Below are 17,859 nucleotides of genomic sequence, written 5' to 3' on the forward strand. Positions count from 1 at the left end.
ATTGCCAATGGTTGTGGAGTGGGATTTTCATAGTGTCTACCTAAATCCTTCTCAAAGCACTGCCCAAAACAGAAATTCACAAAAAAGGGATTTTATATTCAGAGATTTTAATCTGTTCAAGCCCAATGGAATTGCCACAGTTATCTGGTCTGACATCTGCAACACTGGCCATAGGATTCCACTCTTTAATTTCTACACTGGGAGAAATTACTATTTCCTACTATTAGAACTCCAAACTTTGCAGTGCACTTAAAGACCATATTTTAGAAAAGCATCTAGTGCTGTCGTACAGTCTTGTTGCAATGCTGAATTTACCAATTCCATCCATAAAACCATCTAATGGGAACTTACCGTTGTTGATAAAAATATCTTTTTTAATAGATATTTTTTATAAGTATTTTTATTATTATTTTTTATGCTTCCTTTTTTGCTCAAATACAGGTTTGAGGGGAAAAGAGAAAATATGAACTGAAATGAAACACACCCATTAAATTTCTGCAGAAAAGCTGTAACAATTTTTGTTAAGATTCACAATCTCTGTAACATCTTATAAGTGAATGCATTAATTGCTGAATTAGCGATGGTAGCTCTGATTTTCTCTATAGTCATCTTTGTGAGTGTGAAAAAAAAATATTAACCTTATTTTAGAGCTGAGAATATACAGGGGAAAAAAACATATTACTTGTGCTGTGCATCCCGATGGAGCAGGGGCTGGGAGTTAGCAGTGATGTCTCTTGAGTCCCCATCTCGATTTCTTTGTAGAGGGACACGTAGGCTGGCTCTCCAAGTTGATTGTCTTATATTCAACCATCAGGTCACTTCACTGGGTAATTATCAGCTTATTGCAGTGTTGGGTGAGCTGGGGAGCGAGAGTGATTCCCCATCGCCTCATGACCAGGCTGCCCTGCGCTGCTCCTGAGGCACATCCTCTGCTCTCCGAGCTGAAAAAACAGCAGGGAGGGAAATCTTTGTGAATGATCAAATGCCATGTGAATTTGATAGTCGTGGCCCAGGTTTGACCTCTGGAATTTACCTTGTTTTGAGGGACCTCGAGGGGTTTGATCCTCAGGGTACCACACAACTGTTGCGACCTCTCGCCCTTCCTGTTGTAAGGGACTTTAAATCAGAAATAAACAGAGGTGAAGCTGAGGGGCTGGTGAGAGCTGTTTAGACTGAATCATTTAGCATGAATCCTGGGGCACTTTAGGTTTCCTGTTGAATACAGCTTTGGCATCCCATCCATATAGTGTCTGCCATGAGAGCACTCCATTTTTCAGTCATCTATATGGCTTTCCTCCATCTCCTTCAGACAAAGGTGGTGTTCTGGGTACACAGAACTTGGAAAAACAGGCTAGAAAGTTTTACGTAAAACAAAACAAAAGGGGTTTTATGTGGGGTTTAAAAAGGATTGTTGGCTTTAAAAGTTTGGTTTTTTTAATAGCAAAACTAACAGGGTATGGTACCCCTCTCCATGAGTAGTTCTGTTCCTTGCCTTTATGTCTGTTTAGCAGCTATACATTTCTTTATTGTAGAGCTAAACAATTGCCTTCAAGTGTCCATATTCCATTAAGCATATGGAAAAGTATTCAGCCCCTTGTTTTCTGCAGAATGAATTTATTTGTCACATAAGTATTAATTTAGACTAGTCATGGAACGTTAGTGCTTGGTAATTGTCTGCATTTTTCTGGGGTTTGTTTAACTGATGGAGATTATTTCAGAAATGTGCAACTTCTTTAACTGTTACATTCATTGCTGAGTGCCCCTTGCAGAGGCTGCAGACTCACAGCAGTGGCGGGATGTTGTCTCATCTCGGCCACACGAGATTTTAGGATTGCTGATGCATGTCCACTGAGGGAGAGCGGGAAAAATTACCCCATGGCCCTTTTCATAGCAGCCAGCACTGGTTTTGCCAGTTCCTGGGGTTTTCCCTTCCCAGGAGCCCAGCCCAGTTCCTTAGAGAGGATGCTGCTCCTCTGCAGTGGGACCACAAGGGTTCTTTCTCAGCACTGCATGCAGCAGCAGCATCAAAGACAAGCACTTGCCAGGCTCCAAGGCACACACAGGAGAATGGTGTTCTGCCTCACTGAAAACCATGGGCTGAGGTTTCTTTGCCTTGGTTTTCAAAAGAAACTGCCAGCTCCTCTCCCAGACTTTGGGATGAGACTGCAGAGCTTCAGATGAGCTGTCACTCCTTTCAGCAAAACCCAAGAGCCAAGAAAATTAAACAGATCTCTTTTCCCCAGTGAAGGACTGTTAGAGAGTGACCAGCCCCTGGCAAACCACCAGAAGTCTCCCAGTGTCCCACAGGCAGTGTGTGTCTTGTCTCAGATGCTGCTATCCCTCCTCTTGCTGATTGTGTTTCTCTGCTGTCACATGTTATCGCTGCCCCACAGTTCTGCTCTGTAGGAGGCTAAAGCCAGGTAAATTGTGTCAGGATTTCTGCTCTCACAGAGATCATCCACTGCACTGCTGAAAGACCTGCTCTGTAAAGCCTTTAGGAGCTTGTATGCCCCCAGCATCACCATGAGGCCATGGAGCCCTTAGGTGGCACCAGGTAATGTCTCCCACACCTCAGTGTCTCCCTCTGTTAAAGAGCAGCAAAGGAAAAGCCACTCCTGGGTGGGGGAGGAAATGACTCCAGGCTCACGTGCTTCGTCAGATATGCAAATTGCTCTACAAGTCCTGAGCATTAATTATAGAGCCTGAGCTTCTCGCTGGAGCCGCAGGGAAAACAGGCCCCTGGTTCACATTAAATTTAATGGCGTTTGGACACCCAATTCCCTTAGCCTATTTGAAAACCAGAATCCCACTTTATCCAGATATATATGTGGTCAGGTGAAATCCCTCATCCCACTGCAGACAGCAACATTTTTACAGCATTTCATTCAGTAAAGTCAGGAGCTCTCCCTCACGTAGTGGGGTGTTTTCCTCATGCTGTCTGGGGGATCCAGGAAAGAAGCGGGGAGAGACATGGGTAGCATGGTCTGGACAGGGAGCTCTATGGACAGGCTGAAGAACGCAGCTCTGGCACCATGGTTTCATCAGACCAAGCTGAAGGCTGTCCCGCTGCAGGGTCTGGGGTATGGGCAATGAGGAGCCCTGAATGTGAGCTGGACATGGGGACAGAGCTGCCTTCCCCCAGCACTGCTTCCTCTCTCATCCACTGCCTCCAAAGAGCAGTGATGTGATGTGTCTCCTCTGCAAGGAGCAGACCTGTGAGGATACAGCTGCCTCTCACTGTGTAGTTGTAATGGCAATGCAATGGCTCAGTGTGGGATGAAGTCAGAAATAATGCAAATGGGAAAAAAAAGTGGGGAAAAGAAGCAAACCTTTGGGAAGTTAGGAGCAGAGGATGCCCCTGGCTGAGTGAGTTGTTCCTAGTAGGCAGCTCCTGGAAGCCACGTTATTTTGCGACACGCTTCACTGTGGGATGTTGTTTTGCTAGAATTGTAGGTGTATGACAGTGAGAGGTGATCCCTGCCTGGGAGGGCTCACAGGAGCCAGACCTTGATGGGAGTATGGCTGTCCTAGTCCACAGACGGACCAGTGAGCAAGGGCAGAGCCATAAGGAGCTGCCTGTTCTCTAGCCCAGTCTTTGTGCACAGGGCCAACCTCATGTTCAAACACCAGCTGCGTTTCCAGCTGCATGCATTTTGGGGAAATTCTTGATCTTTTTCCCAGTGTTACCTCTTTGTTCAGGGTGGAGTTTTCCTATTCTGAGGGACTCCAGCATTTCTGCCTAATTTAGCACAGAGAAAATGAACAGCAAACCCTTCATATTGTTATACGCATTTTAGATGTCGGCCTCACAGTTTGATCAGCAGAGGCTCCAAAGGCTCGTAAACCTGGTAATACATAGTTCCAGGACTGCATCAAAGAAGTTCACAACCCTTTTGGGAGAAGCTGTGAGTACTGATGAAAGAGGGAACTTATTGTATATGTAAGAAAACTTCTTTCATGGCTTATGTATTAAGGCAGGCTCTGTGGCCCAGGGAAGATTGGGGCTGCTTTTAATTTACATCGCCCCTCACTTATATTAAGTCTTCGTCAGAAGAAAAATTAGTCAGATGTTTTCTTAATGACATCATTTTTTTTAATCCTGTTTCATTTTTTCCAGATGAGGCGGTGGAGATTATTAGAAATGAATTGAAACTAAATCTGGAACAGAGACTTTGATTCACTTCTCCCTCCTCCCCGGTAGAAATAAATTGGTCGGCTCCGTGCTCGGATGCCTTTATTAGCAGCCTCGACAGAAACCAGCCCCAGCGGCCTCAGCTGCAGCTTCCTGAGCCTGCCGCCGCCACGGCTGACGTCATGGCGAGAGGCACCAGAGAGTGACTTTGGTCACCCCATAATTTTGGTAATGGAAGGCCATGGCAACACAGGTGGGGAGGTTATGAGGTCTGAAATAGCCATGCCATCATCAGTTTGTCTTTCAGTGTCAAGAAAGAAAACAGGGTCGATGCTTGTGGGTGTTCCTCTGGCAAAACCCCAACCTGGGTCTGGTAAGCCACCTGTTTTGGTGGCTGTGCATCTCCACAGAGCCTTTATGTGTGATGGGTTTTCACTGCCTGGTCTTTCACACCCCCAAGCCACAGAGTGTATTGCTACAGAAAAGTACTTTGAACTATAAATATTTCAGAAAGCATTTAATTTACTACCCATCAGCAGAAAGTGTTCAAAAAGCCACAAGGTTTACTAATTTATCAGAAAGACAGAGAAACACACAGAAGATCAAACAAAGACAAACATGCTCGTTAAACTGCTGAATAAGTCTGCAAAGCTTATATTACATTTCTGTGTGGTTTTGTTGATATGCAAGTATTACACATAAATTAAAATGCACCTGAAATGTTGATAAGGCAGGGTGGGACTGAGATCCTGAGGTGCTGGTGGCATGTTGAAACTGCTCAGACCATCGTGTTTGTGGTTGTCTGTGTATGGAGAGACAGGTCTTACATGCGCTCACTAATGGCATATTTGGATAGTCTCAGTGAAGGGCCTTTGTAGTACCCTCCCTTAGATCAGCCCACATCCCAGATTCCTGACCTCCAGATCCCTGTTGTCTTCTGTGCTCAGGGTGCAGCCCCATAGGATGCACATCCATCTCCCTCAGCTTTGCTAGAGCACCCAGTCAGGGACGAATGCTGTCCCTGCTGTGACCTGTGTGTCAACACCAGCTCAGCTTCCAGCAGTCTGTGACTACAGAGAGAGCTAATACAAAGCAGATTTTGCTCTTTTGTTTTGCCCAATGACAGCTCTCCCTCCTTTGGTGTCTAGCTCAGATTTTCTGCTTCTCAGGTTAGGGTGAGTAGCTTTCTCTCCTTTGTACCCTCTGTGGTTTGTCTCAGAGGCTGAAGGATAGAGTAGGGCACATGTCTGGGAGAAGTCTGCAGACTTTCTCTTCCATCCTTGTTCACCCTTCAAAAAACTGCTTAAGCACTGAAACATGCATGTGACTTTTTTTTGTTACCTGTGGAATCCCTCAGCATTTACTGACTTTATTCTCAGGTGGCACTTGGCCTGAGGAAGATCTGAGGGATTTAAGAGAGGCGGCCCCCAGAAAGCATGCAGTAAAACCTCCCATGAACTTTTGCCCTCTGAACCGTACCACCAGCCTGTCAAGGAGGTTTGTGCTGGCCATGATGGACGCAGGAGGTGGGGCTGCTGCCCCGGCACGGGCCAAGCCACGCATGCTGGGCTGAGGAAAGCGCAGCTCAAGATCACATAAGTTCTCCTTGCAACATTTCCATCCTTGCACAGACTGCCCTGTCAAAGGGCTTTCTGCACGTGTCAGCACTAAACATCTGGATATCCAGAGGCGGTGAGGAGCTTGCAAAACCTCAGGTTTGCCTCAGATATCATTGTGTGTCCAGACTCCCTATGCGAGGAGATGGGGTGGGATCTCTAGCACAGCGTGTGTTCCATGCCTCCTCTATGTACAGACACTGCCTAAAGCAGCTTGTGCCCCTTCCCACAGCAGCCCAGTTGGGTTGAGCCTTCTTGCACAAATACATATTTAGTGCAATAGTGGTGCATGTCCACAGGAAGCTTGGGAACTTCAGACTCTGCGTATGCCAAGAGGAGAGGATTGTCCCACTGCGTGCTTGAACTCCTCTCTTGTGGAGGTAGCGGTGGTGAGGCAGGACAGAGAAGGGTGACAAGCGGTTGTGCCTGCTCTGGGTGGCTGTGAGTGACGGTGTGTCTCTTGTTTTCCTTCCCAGGCCTCCTCCTCTGAGCGGCAGCCCCGTCATCTCCGACATCTCCCTCATCCGCCTGTCTCCGCACCCTGCTGGGCCTGGCGAGTCGCCCTTCAGCCCGCCACACCCCTACGTGGCACCCCACATGGAGCACTACCTCCGCTCTGTGCACAGCAGCCCCACGCTCTCTGTCATCTCTGCTGCAAGGGGCCTCAGTCCCGCCGACGGTAAGACACTGTGCTACTGGAACTGCAGCAATTTTGTAGCTCACCAGGACTGAAATTCCCTAAAACCCAGGGATTTACAGCTGCAAAGACTCCACAGCTGCTCTCTGAAGTGGGAGAGCTGTCTCCTTTTCTTTTTGTCGGGGTTTTTTTTTTCCCCTTTAACTACACATTTGTTTTGCATCATCGCACTGAGAAAGCAGAGCGTGAGAATAGCTATTGCTGCTGGATCATATTATAAATATTTTGCTTTAAGTATGTTCCTTTCTGCAGTGCTCTTTTAGGAGCTTCCCTGTCCTTATGTATCTACTGGGACCCAGCTTTCCCTAGAGAGGATCACAGTTGTTCTGGCTGCCTGGCCTGGCTGAGACTGGTGTTGGAGAGGAGACAATGCCAGCTAGGTTATCCCCTTTTTGCCTTTGTGTCTGGGTCAGCATCACTCCTAAGTGAAGGCGAGGGGCCATCATTTCTTCCTCCTTACTCCTGAGCTGCCCTGCAGCAGCCTTCAGGGAAGGCGAGGATATGTGGGAAGTTGTGTGCTGGGTTCTCTGAACCCTATAGACTCCATGTTGGGGAGCAGAGGAAGAAACCATCCAACGGGGAAAGCGGAAAGTGCACAATAGTGTTTCCACCTGGCAAGGTGTAAGTCACGCCTTACTTTGTCAGAAGAGTTGCGGGTGGCTGGCTCAGTGCCCTGGGAATATCTGGGGTCCTGGTCTCTGCATGTCCAGCAAACCCCAACATCCCTCAGCTCCCATGCTGCTGCAGGGGCCAGCGGCCCTTCAACACTGCAAAGTGCACCAGAGAGCAACAAGGCCCCTGGATTAGTGTCTGGCAGCATAAAGCTATCTTGTATGGCTAAAACAACATCACTATAGTGATGGGGACATGCATATGTCTTCTTCTTCCCTCCCCCTAAAACGTCATCCAAACTCTCAGGCACCCGCCAGAGAGAGGCCTGATAGCTTGTGTGTGTGTGTGTGTGTGTTCTGCCCTGTCCTCTCCTTCCAAAACCAGTTTCATTGTTTGCTGTGGAAGAAAGGCATTGTGTTTTGGGTTGCTTTTCTTTTCCTCCTTTTTTTTCCTTTTTTTTTTTTTCCCCCCTTGTTTAAGGTGGTGGTAAATAAGTTAATGGGGCAAGCGGGTGGGGAGGCAGGTTTGAAAAATTACAGCTGGGAGAAAGTGAGTGTAATTGGCTTTGGCAGCCAAAATGGTTTTATGCTGCCAGACACTAAACCTAGCTCTATGCATTAGACCTTGGCTTTAATTTCCTCACGCTGCTATCGGGAACTGGGCTGCATTTGTCTTTCCTTCCTAATAGGCAGGGATGTTAATGCTGACAGGGTTACTGCTGTCGGCAGCCTGGGCCCTTTCCCCCCCTCCCAGGGGTGCTGGCTGCGTCCGAACGGGAGGATTATTAGAAGGGGGAACGAGAGATTGTTTATAAATTTGCGGAAATGGAGGAATGCAGAGGCCCCAGCCTGGTCTCCTTTGTCCACAGAAGCACGCCCAAGCGCACGTCACGCGCGCCCTACACGGAGCCGTGCGGCTGGGGCTGGCGGGGGGCGTGGGGGGAGACGGGGCCTCCAACGTCAGCTCTGAGGTCTAACACTGCGCTGGGAACCTTCTCCCCATGTTTCTTTCCTCGCCTGCGGCTCCAACAGTGGCTCATGAGCACCTGAAGGAACGAGGCCTCTTCGGGCTGCCCCCGCCACCACCGGGAGCCAACCCTGCTGACTACTACCACCAAATGACGCTGATGGCCGGCCACCCAAACCCCTATGGGGACCTCCTCATGCAGGGCGGGGGAGCAGCTAGCACAGCCCACCTCCACGATTACCTCAGCCCCGTTGATGGTGAGTAGCAGCTTGGATTCTTCCTGGCACAGCTGAAATTTTGGGGTAGATGGATGGGACCGCCCTCCAGGTGGAGGTTGTTGTATGTGGTCACTCTGCCCTGCTGGAACCTTTGGGTGCTGCTCTTCAATTTTTGGCTTAAAAGGTCACTTCCTTACATAGAAATATATAAAATATATATAACTTAAATTATGTACATCTTGGTCTCTTAGAGATGATGCATGGCTGCAGTATGGGTAGGAGATGGGCTGGTCCAGCGAGCTGGGCATTACTGCTGTCTTGCTGCATTGACCATGGGTGACCAAAGTGTGTCTGGGGACCAGCTTCATCTCTAGCTCCCCATCCCACCCCATGTTTTCCCTGCTTGGTGTCTGGGGTGAAGGCTATGTCCATACAAAGCTTTTCTAGGCACAGTGAACTTATCATCTTGGTTGGGACCTCTCAGGTCCACAAGGAGAGACAATATCTGAATGGGGAGACACAGTGGAAAGAATATAGTAGTACTTTGTGCAAGGAAATAAAGCAGCAATGTGGTATTTGTGATAGTACTGGGTGTTATAAACCCAGAAAGCTCTCGTTTCTGGCTAAATGAAGAAGAAATAGAATCATGTTAGGCACTGCAGTGCTGAGTCACCCCTGTGGCCTGACTGCTGACCTGGGAAGAATCTACCTGGAAGCATATATGAAGTCCAAATGATTTTTAGAGCTCTTATAAATGTCTTTCCTTTCACTTCATGCTACATCTTGCAAGAACTGGGGCTGTACAGATACTACAGAGGGCAGTTTGGGGATTGTTTCCTGGGATGTCTTTGGATTTGCCTGTGGACCATTGTAATTTTTGGAGTGGAGATCTGCGTCGTTTCATTATTGTTTCAAAGTTTCTGATGTTGAGCTTTTAAGATTAAAGACTTTATGGTCTTGCTGCTTCATAAAGTGACTGGTTTAGAATTATAAAAGCTGTTCTGACTGTTCACTGGTGGAAGTTTACAGATACTTCTAATGGAAAAACAGTTTCTCATCTGTGGCTGCTGTGGAAGTTTTACCTGAACACTCATTTTGTGCTGCCAAGTCCTAGATTAATTTGGAACCTGGATCCCAGTCTGAGAGAGAGCACAAGCTCCTTGGTACCATCCCGCACTCTAACACCCAAAATATATCCCAGGCTTCTCTGCTACAAAGCAGCTGGTCAGTAAGACTGCTCTGTCTTCTCTCTCAAGGGTTAATGCCTGTGGTTATAGCAGATGGGTGCAAACGAGTCCTTCCAAGTTCTCCTCGGGCTCATGAATAAGACTCCTTCCTCCTTGCCTCCTTATTAGTCCATCTCTGACCAGCATTGCCTCACTGAAGTGCCAGATAAACAACCAGTGAGGGAAGCAAACAACTGTTCTCATGGTGGTACGGGCTGGCTCCCAGCACACCAAAACGCTCATCCCCTGGTTTGCTGAAGATCAATCTTTATCTGAGATACTGAGATACTCCCCTTGGCAGAAGACTCTCACACTGTTTGCCTTCTCCTGAAAACAACTCTACAGAGAATCATGTATCACAGGTCTCAGTTTTACACAGCCAAGCTCGTAACCATGATTCACTGCAGAGCCAGGGTTCACCAAGCATTTATTATTATCTTTTGGAAAAGCTTTGTTGGTGATTAACTGGAAAGCCTTTTCTGGGCCTTCACGTGTTCCGCATGAGATGGAAACTTTCAAACATTACGAGAATGTGACATGAGACACTACTTTTTAAGAATGCATAAAGGAGCACCAGTCCCGTACCAGTCTCTGGTCCACGTGCCTGGGTTTATCCATCACCCAAAAAAAGAGAGAATTGCACTTTATTAAGGGAAAGAGTGAAATGGATGGCTCTGAAATGCTGGATGAGGAGACAGTGTCTCATTCTCCTTTTAGAAAGTTATTTCAAAAATTTAAATCAGCAGGGCCTAAGTAAATAGTTGAACAGATAATTTAATAAAGCATCCTCTTATGGTGTTTTTCTGAGACAAGAATATCAGTAGCATGCATAAACCCTCAGTGAGTCACCACCTCACTGCATCTGACAGAGAGACCTCTTCTTCCCAGGGAGCCGAGGAACATAGAAACTTTATGAGAATCAGTTTGCTGAAAATGCAGGTAGCTCTTGTTAAACCACATGCAGCACCATCCTTCATCTGTGATAACACTGGCACTTGCAAAAGGAAGAGCAGGAGATAAGCATATATTAAATCTGACCTATTCAGTGTCACATCACTTCCAAACATCCACAGGTTGGGCCACGGGAGCTGTGGACACTGAGTATGGGGTAGTTCTTCCACAGAGACATATCTGCGCCTTTCTAGTTCCTGTAATTGCATTTCCTGGAGAATTTCTCAGTGCCTTCATGTTTTTTTGTCAGTGTTTTTCACTTCATCACATGTCTAAGGTCAGGAAAAGTAATAGGATATAAATGTTGGCTGGAGCTTGTTGGTGCCAGCGCTGTTTCAGGTCTGCTGAGTGTTCACATGGTGACTGAACTGGACTGCCCAGAGCTGGGTTTTCAGTGTGTAGCTAGAAGTAGTTAAAGCACTAAAGTAGACCAGATTTAAGTTTTATGTACCAGACTGCTGTGGTGTTCAGGCCAGTTCCAGTGGAGACTAAACAGCCCTTCAGTTAGTTCTCCTGTTCCATTTCCTCATCCAAACAGGGACTCAAAATCCAAGAGTGCAATTTGAATCCAGGCTTAATCTCATTTTATGAAAAGTCTATACTTTCAAATCAAAAGTTAATCACTTTCCAATATCACAACATTGCTGATGGGGTATGTTTAAGACTATCTACAGGTTCTATTCACCAGATCAAAACAATCTTTTGCGTTTCTTTTTTAATAGTGCTACATGGTGGGCTATTCCAGGTGACAGAGTGGTTGTGCAGGAGCATCCCTGGGGCAGGAAAGACTGGTGGGGAACACCCTGGAGAAGGCTACCACTTTCCAGCTGCTTTTCCTGTAGGCACAGGGCTTCCTGTGATTGCACTCAGCCCTTCAGGAGGAGCCATTTTCTCTCAAGAGGAGTCCAGCCACACCAACTCAATGCTGCTGCTGTTATGGTCCTGTATATCCAGCATATATACACCAGCAGATCTCAAAGTGCTGTAAAAAGCAAAGCTATTTCATCACAGGAGACCACAAAGGAAAGGGAGATCAGTGAGTCGAGTAGTGGCAGCTTCAGGAATAAGATCCAGATCTTTGGAATAAGGTTCTTATGGCCAGGGTGGAAATCAGAGATCATCTTTAAATCCATCACTTTGCAGAGCTTTGAGAGTGTGATTGGGTTGTGCATGCTCAGTATGGGAATAGGAAAAAACCATCTTGAGTGCAAGTTAGGTCCCAGGTAGTCGCTCATGTCAGGAAGGCTATACAGATGTGTTTGTGCAACAGTTGCAATAGCAGAGATGATCCTACAGTGCTGTCATTGCATTTTGTCCAGTTCTGGAGCCAGAGGGAGATCCCTGCGCTGTTTTTTGCTGCCTGCTGCCAGGTAGTCACAAATGTCTTGATTCACAATCAGCAGTTTAAGTGGGAAAAGGCTTTGTTCAGCCCAGCATAGCCAGCAGGCCAGCAGCTGGCATAGTTGCCTGGGATGTGGGCAAATCATTAAGTGGGACTTTTATTTCTCCAAATCAAAGAGTGATTCAGCTTCACCAGCCTCTTTCAGTGTTGTTGGAGCCTTTCTCCTTGAAGGAAATGATTTAATAGCGAGCAGGGTAAGGAGCAGGGCTGGCAGCGCAGCCGGGTGGTGACTGCAGTCGGCAGGCACGTGGCCACGAGAGGTGAGCTCAGGACTCTCTCCAGCAGGTTCACAAGGAGCAACTGCCCCATCAGGATAAAAGCAGAGAGCCAAGCCTCATGGTGACCTAGGAAGGAAGTACTTCCCCTGGGGCTGGAGGGACAGCAGCCCTGGGTTTGCAGGCTGGGTGTGCTGGGTCACAGATGACTTCCCAAGCTAGCTAGCTGTTGGCTACCCTGGGCAGATGGTGCACCCTGTAGTCGCTTCCTTAAAAACTCTCAAAGACCTATTTTTGTTGTTGTTTTTTTTGTCCCAGCATAGAATGGAAACTTGCTGAAATCTCAGAAAAGGTTCAGAGAATGGGAAACAATTTCCCACCCATTTCTAGCCAGCAGTGCTGTTTTCCTCCCCAGAAAAATATGTGCAGAAGAGAGAAGAAGTCCCAGAGCACCCCATAAGTGCTGTGTCTGGAATCCTGCTGCACTCTGGTTTCTAAAGAATTCAATTTACATATGCAAGTTGGGTCGACTAAACAGTTACCTTGTGGATTGGGAGTAAAAGAATGCAGCCTTGTCTTTCAGCAAGGATTTGAGGAAGGCATTAGTATTCCTTGAACTGCAAAGTTGATCAGCCAGGGGAGAGAAGAAAGAAGGGTCCCAGGACAGTGTCTGGTGCCAGAACAAATGTCCAGCATCTGTTGCAATCTAAAAAAGAGGTGTGTTGCCTCTGCAGAAGGAGAGAGGGGAATAAGGAATTGGTTACACAAAGAGTGTTTGTAGTTTATTGCCGCTTATCGATTATGGGACTATCCTGTGTTTTTACAGGGCCTTTGGTTTTAATTTGATGATGGGAGTAGGGGGGTATTTCTGTACACTTTGGATGGAGTTTCCTTGGTGAATGGGGAGGAAGAGGGACCATTTTGATAGCGCTGTATTTTTCCTGGGGCTTGGCCAGGGGATGCAGGGGAAGCAGTGGCTCTGGCTGAGTTTCAGTGAGGCAGGAGGGGGGCAGGCAGGGTGTGAGCCATCTGCAGCCCATGTGCCTTGCATGCATGCTCGTCTGTTAGGGTGTAGATGATGATCCTGTGCTGTTGAGATCACAGCAACATTTGTCTGTAAAGAGTTGCCTGAGATTTCCTTACCCTGAAGGAGCCTTGAAGGAGCTCTTACTGAGTGCCTCCTTTCAGGAGGGCTTTGCTGCCACTATTCCTAGTGTGACATAAAGTCTGAATTCTCCCTCCAGAAGAAAACATCTCTTGTAGAATCCTTCTGATAGCCCACAGCCACAGAAGTGGTCAGAACAGGAACCTCTGCTCCCACCTCCCAGAAGAGCTGGGGTCTGATCCTGCCCTTGGGAATTGGGATCAGGCACTGGAGTTGGTCCACAAGATGCCACGTGCAAGAGCTGACCATTTGGTCATCACTGACCTATTGTAGATTAATCTAAATTTGTGAGAACTATCCCAGTTTCTGAGCAACTTGTGGATGTGATAACTCATGGGCACTACAGGAAAGTGCCAAGGATACTCTTCCCTTCCAGCAAAGAAATCGTGACGTTCCTCCCAGCTCTAAGCTGTCTGGAGGACTGGGCTGGGACGTTTGGCAGACACTGGCAGTGTCACTCAAAAACTCAGCCTTGAATTCCTGCTAGTTTAGAAATCAGATATTTAAACACACACACCCCAGGAGAGAAATGGCTTTTGGTTGTGAACTGTGGAATTTACATTCACTCTAAAAAGATAGTGCTGCTGTAAAATCAGGGGTTTTTTAGTGAAAAGTTACTCCAGGCAGTTTTGAAAGATTTCCTAAGGTATGTGAGTTATATTTATTCCTTAGGATGTAGACCTGAGCTTGTGACAGTCACTGTATCGGGGTCTGTGTGTGAAATGGTAAGGAAAAACCACTGCATAACAGTAAAAACACTCTAAAATGTATCTGGAGTTGACTTTTTGTAAGGAGAGGCACCAGGTTCAAAGGCTTTTGGTAAATTTTTTATTGTCCGTCATGAGCTGCCATCCACAATGCTGCAACCAACAACCAGAGCTTTGGGCTCTGGCAGTACTGTGTCCTTCCACTCACCAGTTCACTTTTTTCTTGTTTTGCTGCATGGGCTTTGGCCCATCACTTCTTTGTGGACCTGGGGACCAGTTTTTTCCATATCCCAGTAGGATTCAAGGGAAAAAAACTGAAGATAAGGAAGATTTCCATCTGAGGTAGAGAGGGAGAAAAAACTGAAGGTAAGAAAGATTTCCATCTGAGGAAGAAAGGCACAGAGAAATTAATTTTAAAAACTGAAGTACTGCTAGAGGAGTGAAATGAATTTTGAAATATATTCCTACATTTATTTCAGTGTGTGACTTTTCAAATTCATGTTAACCTATGATGACTAGGTTTCTGAGCACAACTTTCAGAACAGCAGAAAGAATGCCAAATTTTTTTTCTCCTTATAGGAGTGTTGAAGGGGAGTACTCTGACAGTTTGGGAACTTCCCCCAACATATTTTCCAAACATCAAAAAATTCTTTAAACTAATCCTGTTCATTTTGAGAAGTCAGCATTTTTGAAAGGGGAGAAGAGAGGGGAGTGTTAGTGATATATGTTCCCAAAGCTTTCCATCTGTGTGTCTGAAAAATGCATCCCGCCTTTAGTTACTTCTCTGGGCACAGTCCCTGCTGAACAGTTGTGTGTGGTTTTTCTTTTGGAACAACACTGGAGCTCAGGCAGCAGAGGACTTTGCTTATGTGCCCCAGTGGCTGTCAGTCAGCCTGGGTTGAACACCTTGCTGTGTACCGCTACACAAATGCTGACCACTGCTGCTTCCTGTTACCATTTCACTTTCATGCTCTATGTCCTCAGATCAGGAGATTCAGGTCAGGCAAACTTTATTATTTAGAACAATCCCAGTGTTGTTAATCTGCTTTTGAATAATAATTTTGAAAAGATTCTCTCTTTCTAAATGCACTCGTGAGCATTTCTTCATGTGCCTAAACTCCCTTTCCATTTCCCAGATGATTCTCTTCCCGGGCACCTTGGGCAGGCTGTCATTAAGAAGAGAGGAATCGTTCATCCATGGCACGATTTTAGGTCACAGCTTTCTGTGGAAGCCTGCAAGACCTAAGAGGCTTTTGTGTAAAGCATGAGCCCAATCTATTGGATCTGCTATCAAACATTTCAGATAGCCCACAGCACTTGCAGGATCTAAATTAGAGTGGACACTAACACAATGCATATTACTGGTTTTGGGCTGGAGAATTCCCAGGCGAGCTGATAATCTGACAGCTTCCTGCAGAGTTTTATGTGGGGAAAAAAACGACATACCTGTGTGCAGCAGGGAGGAGTGCCCATGCCGTCTGCACTGCTAAAACCCAGATTTCTGTTGGACATCAGGTCTTCTTCCCTCCGCAAATTAATGGGAACCAATGGCTGATCCAGCACTGTGGGCATAAATCATGCGAAGGAACAGCGAGAAATGAGTACAAGGCTTTTCTTTCTATTTAGTAATTTATCAAGGGAAGTGGCACATTAATAAACAGATCTCCCTTGAGATGTGGGAGTAACAGAGATAAATATGACTGTCAAATCTGGCCTGTTTCCTTCTGTTAGAAAAGGAGGAGACTGTGGGAATGCAAATGCAGGAAACAATATCTATATCTGGAAAAGCGCATATTATTTGTAGGACAGAAACCCTGACAACTGTTCTGAGATGGGGCCCCATCGCACTTGGTGCAGTATGTACTGAATAAAATACAAGCCCTGTCTAAAGGAGCTCATCTAAATAGATGACACTGGGAAATAGGGACACAGAAAGAAGCAGCAACTTGCTCAAGGAAGTATGGCTGAGGAGGACTGGGAATAGCACCCAGATCTTTCCAGGTTGTGGTGCATGTATTGAATCAAGATTCCTTATGGCCAGAGGACCATTATTGATCTAGGCCCAAGCAATCCTCATGTTGTTTGGTCCAGGGCTCAGATTTCAGGAACCAGGTATGAAGTTTGGCAATTCTCCATTTCAGCCTTTTGGGCCAGTCTTTGCTGAGAGGAGTTCATTTGCTCAATGTGGTTTTGTCCACAGTGTCTCTACAAAGTGGCTTCTCCAGCTTCCAGGGCAGTGTCACACAGGGTTAGAGTCTTCCGGCTGCAAGCATTTGGGAAGTTTGAGCCTAGTCCCTCCAAATCATGGGATAGCTTTAACACTCAGAAGGTGTTTTCTATAGACTGCTGCCCTTTCTGTTTGCTCTGAGTCATGTTTTCTAGCATCTGTCTCTCTGCCCCGTGAGGCTGCACAATGTAGTTGTAGAAAATATTAGAACAATGTGTTGAACATATATGCAACAATCTGATTTTTAAGAGAAATTCCTTACTTCCAAATTTCTGAAGCTGACTATTGTCTGTTTTTCAGTAAAAGCGTTGCATCTAGCAACTCTTGAAGCTGCTTAGGTGTAGAACAAAAGTCACAAGAGTGTGATTGATGCCTTAAGTTTTAGCTTTTCTATTTTCCAAATTCTGTACTGCCCTTGTGTATGACTCTGAACTTCATATAGTGTTAGCAAGTTCTCTTTACAGGGTAGTTAGACAAAACAATCCTTTTCCAGCCCAAGAACCAAGGACACCGTTGCAGCTCCAGGCCCAAAAACTATAAACAGCAGTGAATTGAGGAAAGCAATTGAAGAGGATGGGACTCCATAACCTGAAGCTGTAATTGGACAGTTAACCCCAATATGCAAGTACATCAAAACTTACCGAAGTGTGAAAACTCATGACCAGTCGTCCGTCTTGCATCCATCTTGGACAGAGCCATGGCCAGGCTCTTGTACTGCCCAAGGTCTATCCTTGGAAGGCCTTTTAATAAATAACTACTTTATTCCTTTAACTCTGTCTAGCCTCTGTTCCAGGTAGCCTCTTTAGGCATCAGGTGCTTGGTTCAAATGCCAACTTAGCCTTGGATTTCCATGGGATGTTGGGCAAGTCATTTATCTTGTGCAATGAGGGTCATTATGGGGACTCAGAGGATGGTGGTACTAAACCCCATTGATTACACAGCACCCAGGCATGGTAATGGCAGAACCACCTTGGTGCACAGACAAGTCATGTGGAGATTGGGACACTGCAACCCAGCCACTGGTCCCAGGGAAATGCTGACACAGACTGCTGTGAGCCAACACAAATCAAGGAATTGTTTGATCACACCAGCAGGTTACATCTTGCCTCCTTCTATACCCCATTCACCCTCTCACATTCCAGCACTGTCATCAGGATGGAAAGTTCATGTTCTTGCAAAGTGCCAGGCTTGTATTTGATGATATGCAACCAAAATCAGTGCCTTCAACTAGCTAGAGGAAAGTGTTTCTTATTGCCTGTCTAGTTCAGTTCAGTGTTTCATTCACAGTGTTCAATAGGATATACCATAGCATGCTTTCTGGGGAGACCACCACTGGAAAAGTTGCTGTGCTCATGCAGGAAAGGAGCTGGAGCAGCTGAGCCCTCCTGCACCCCTGGGTGGATGGCAGGGATTACCAGCCAGGACTCATTGCCAAGTGCTATATTTTACGCTCAGGTTTTTATTTTTTTTTCCTAAATACACAATTCAAACACTGCTTGCTTTGGAGGGATGAGTCATTCCAGGCAGGGTTTGGGTATGGTACCCTGGTACTGAGGTACATCTGCATCTCCCATCCATGCCACCCCAGAGATCTGCAGGTGGGTCAGGCCTGGGCAGAGTTTCCTTTGGGTGAAGTCAGTCGTTCCAGTTAGCAGTGCTGAAACACTGAGGGATGCCAAACTTTTACAGTAGTAACCCGTCATGTATTGCAGATCCATAAATGGG

General features: G+C 46.4%; 1 protein-coding gene across 2 annotated transcripts in view; it reads left to right on the forward strand.

Moving 5' to 3' along the window:
* The window catches only part of GLI2 (GLI family zinc finger 2), a 188,679-nt gene that overhangs the window by 140,609 nt on the left and 30,211 nt on the right, over nucleotides 1-17,859 (forward strand). For both annotated transcript variants that reach the window (XM_015635524.3, XM_015635523.3), the window contains exons 4-5: nucleotides 6,225-6,427; nucleotides 8,089-8,280. In XM_015635524.3, coding sequence (XP_015491010.1) covers nucleotides 6,225-6,427; nucleotides 8,089-8,280 — 395 coding nt within the window. The remainder of the gene's footprint in view (nucleotides 1-6,224; nucleotides 6,428-8,088; nucleotides 8,281-17,859) is intronic.

Source organism: Parus major, chromosome 7 (assembly GCF_001522545.3).
Source record: "Parus major isolate Abel chromosome 7, Parus_major1.1, whole genome shotgun sequence".
NCBI lineage: Eukaryota > Metazoa > Chordata > Aves > Passeriformes > Paridae > Parus > Parus major.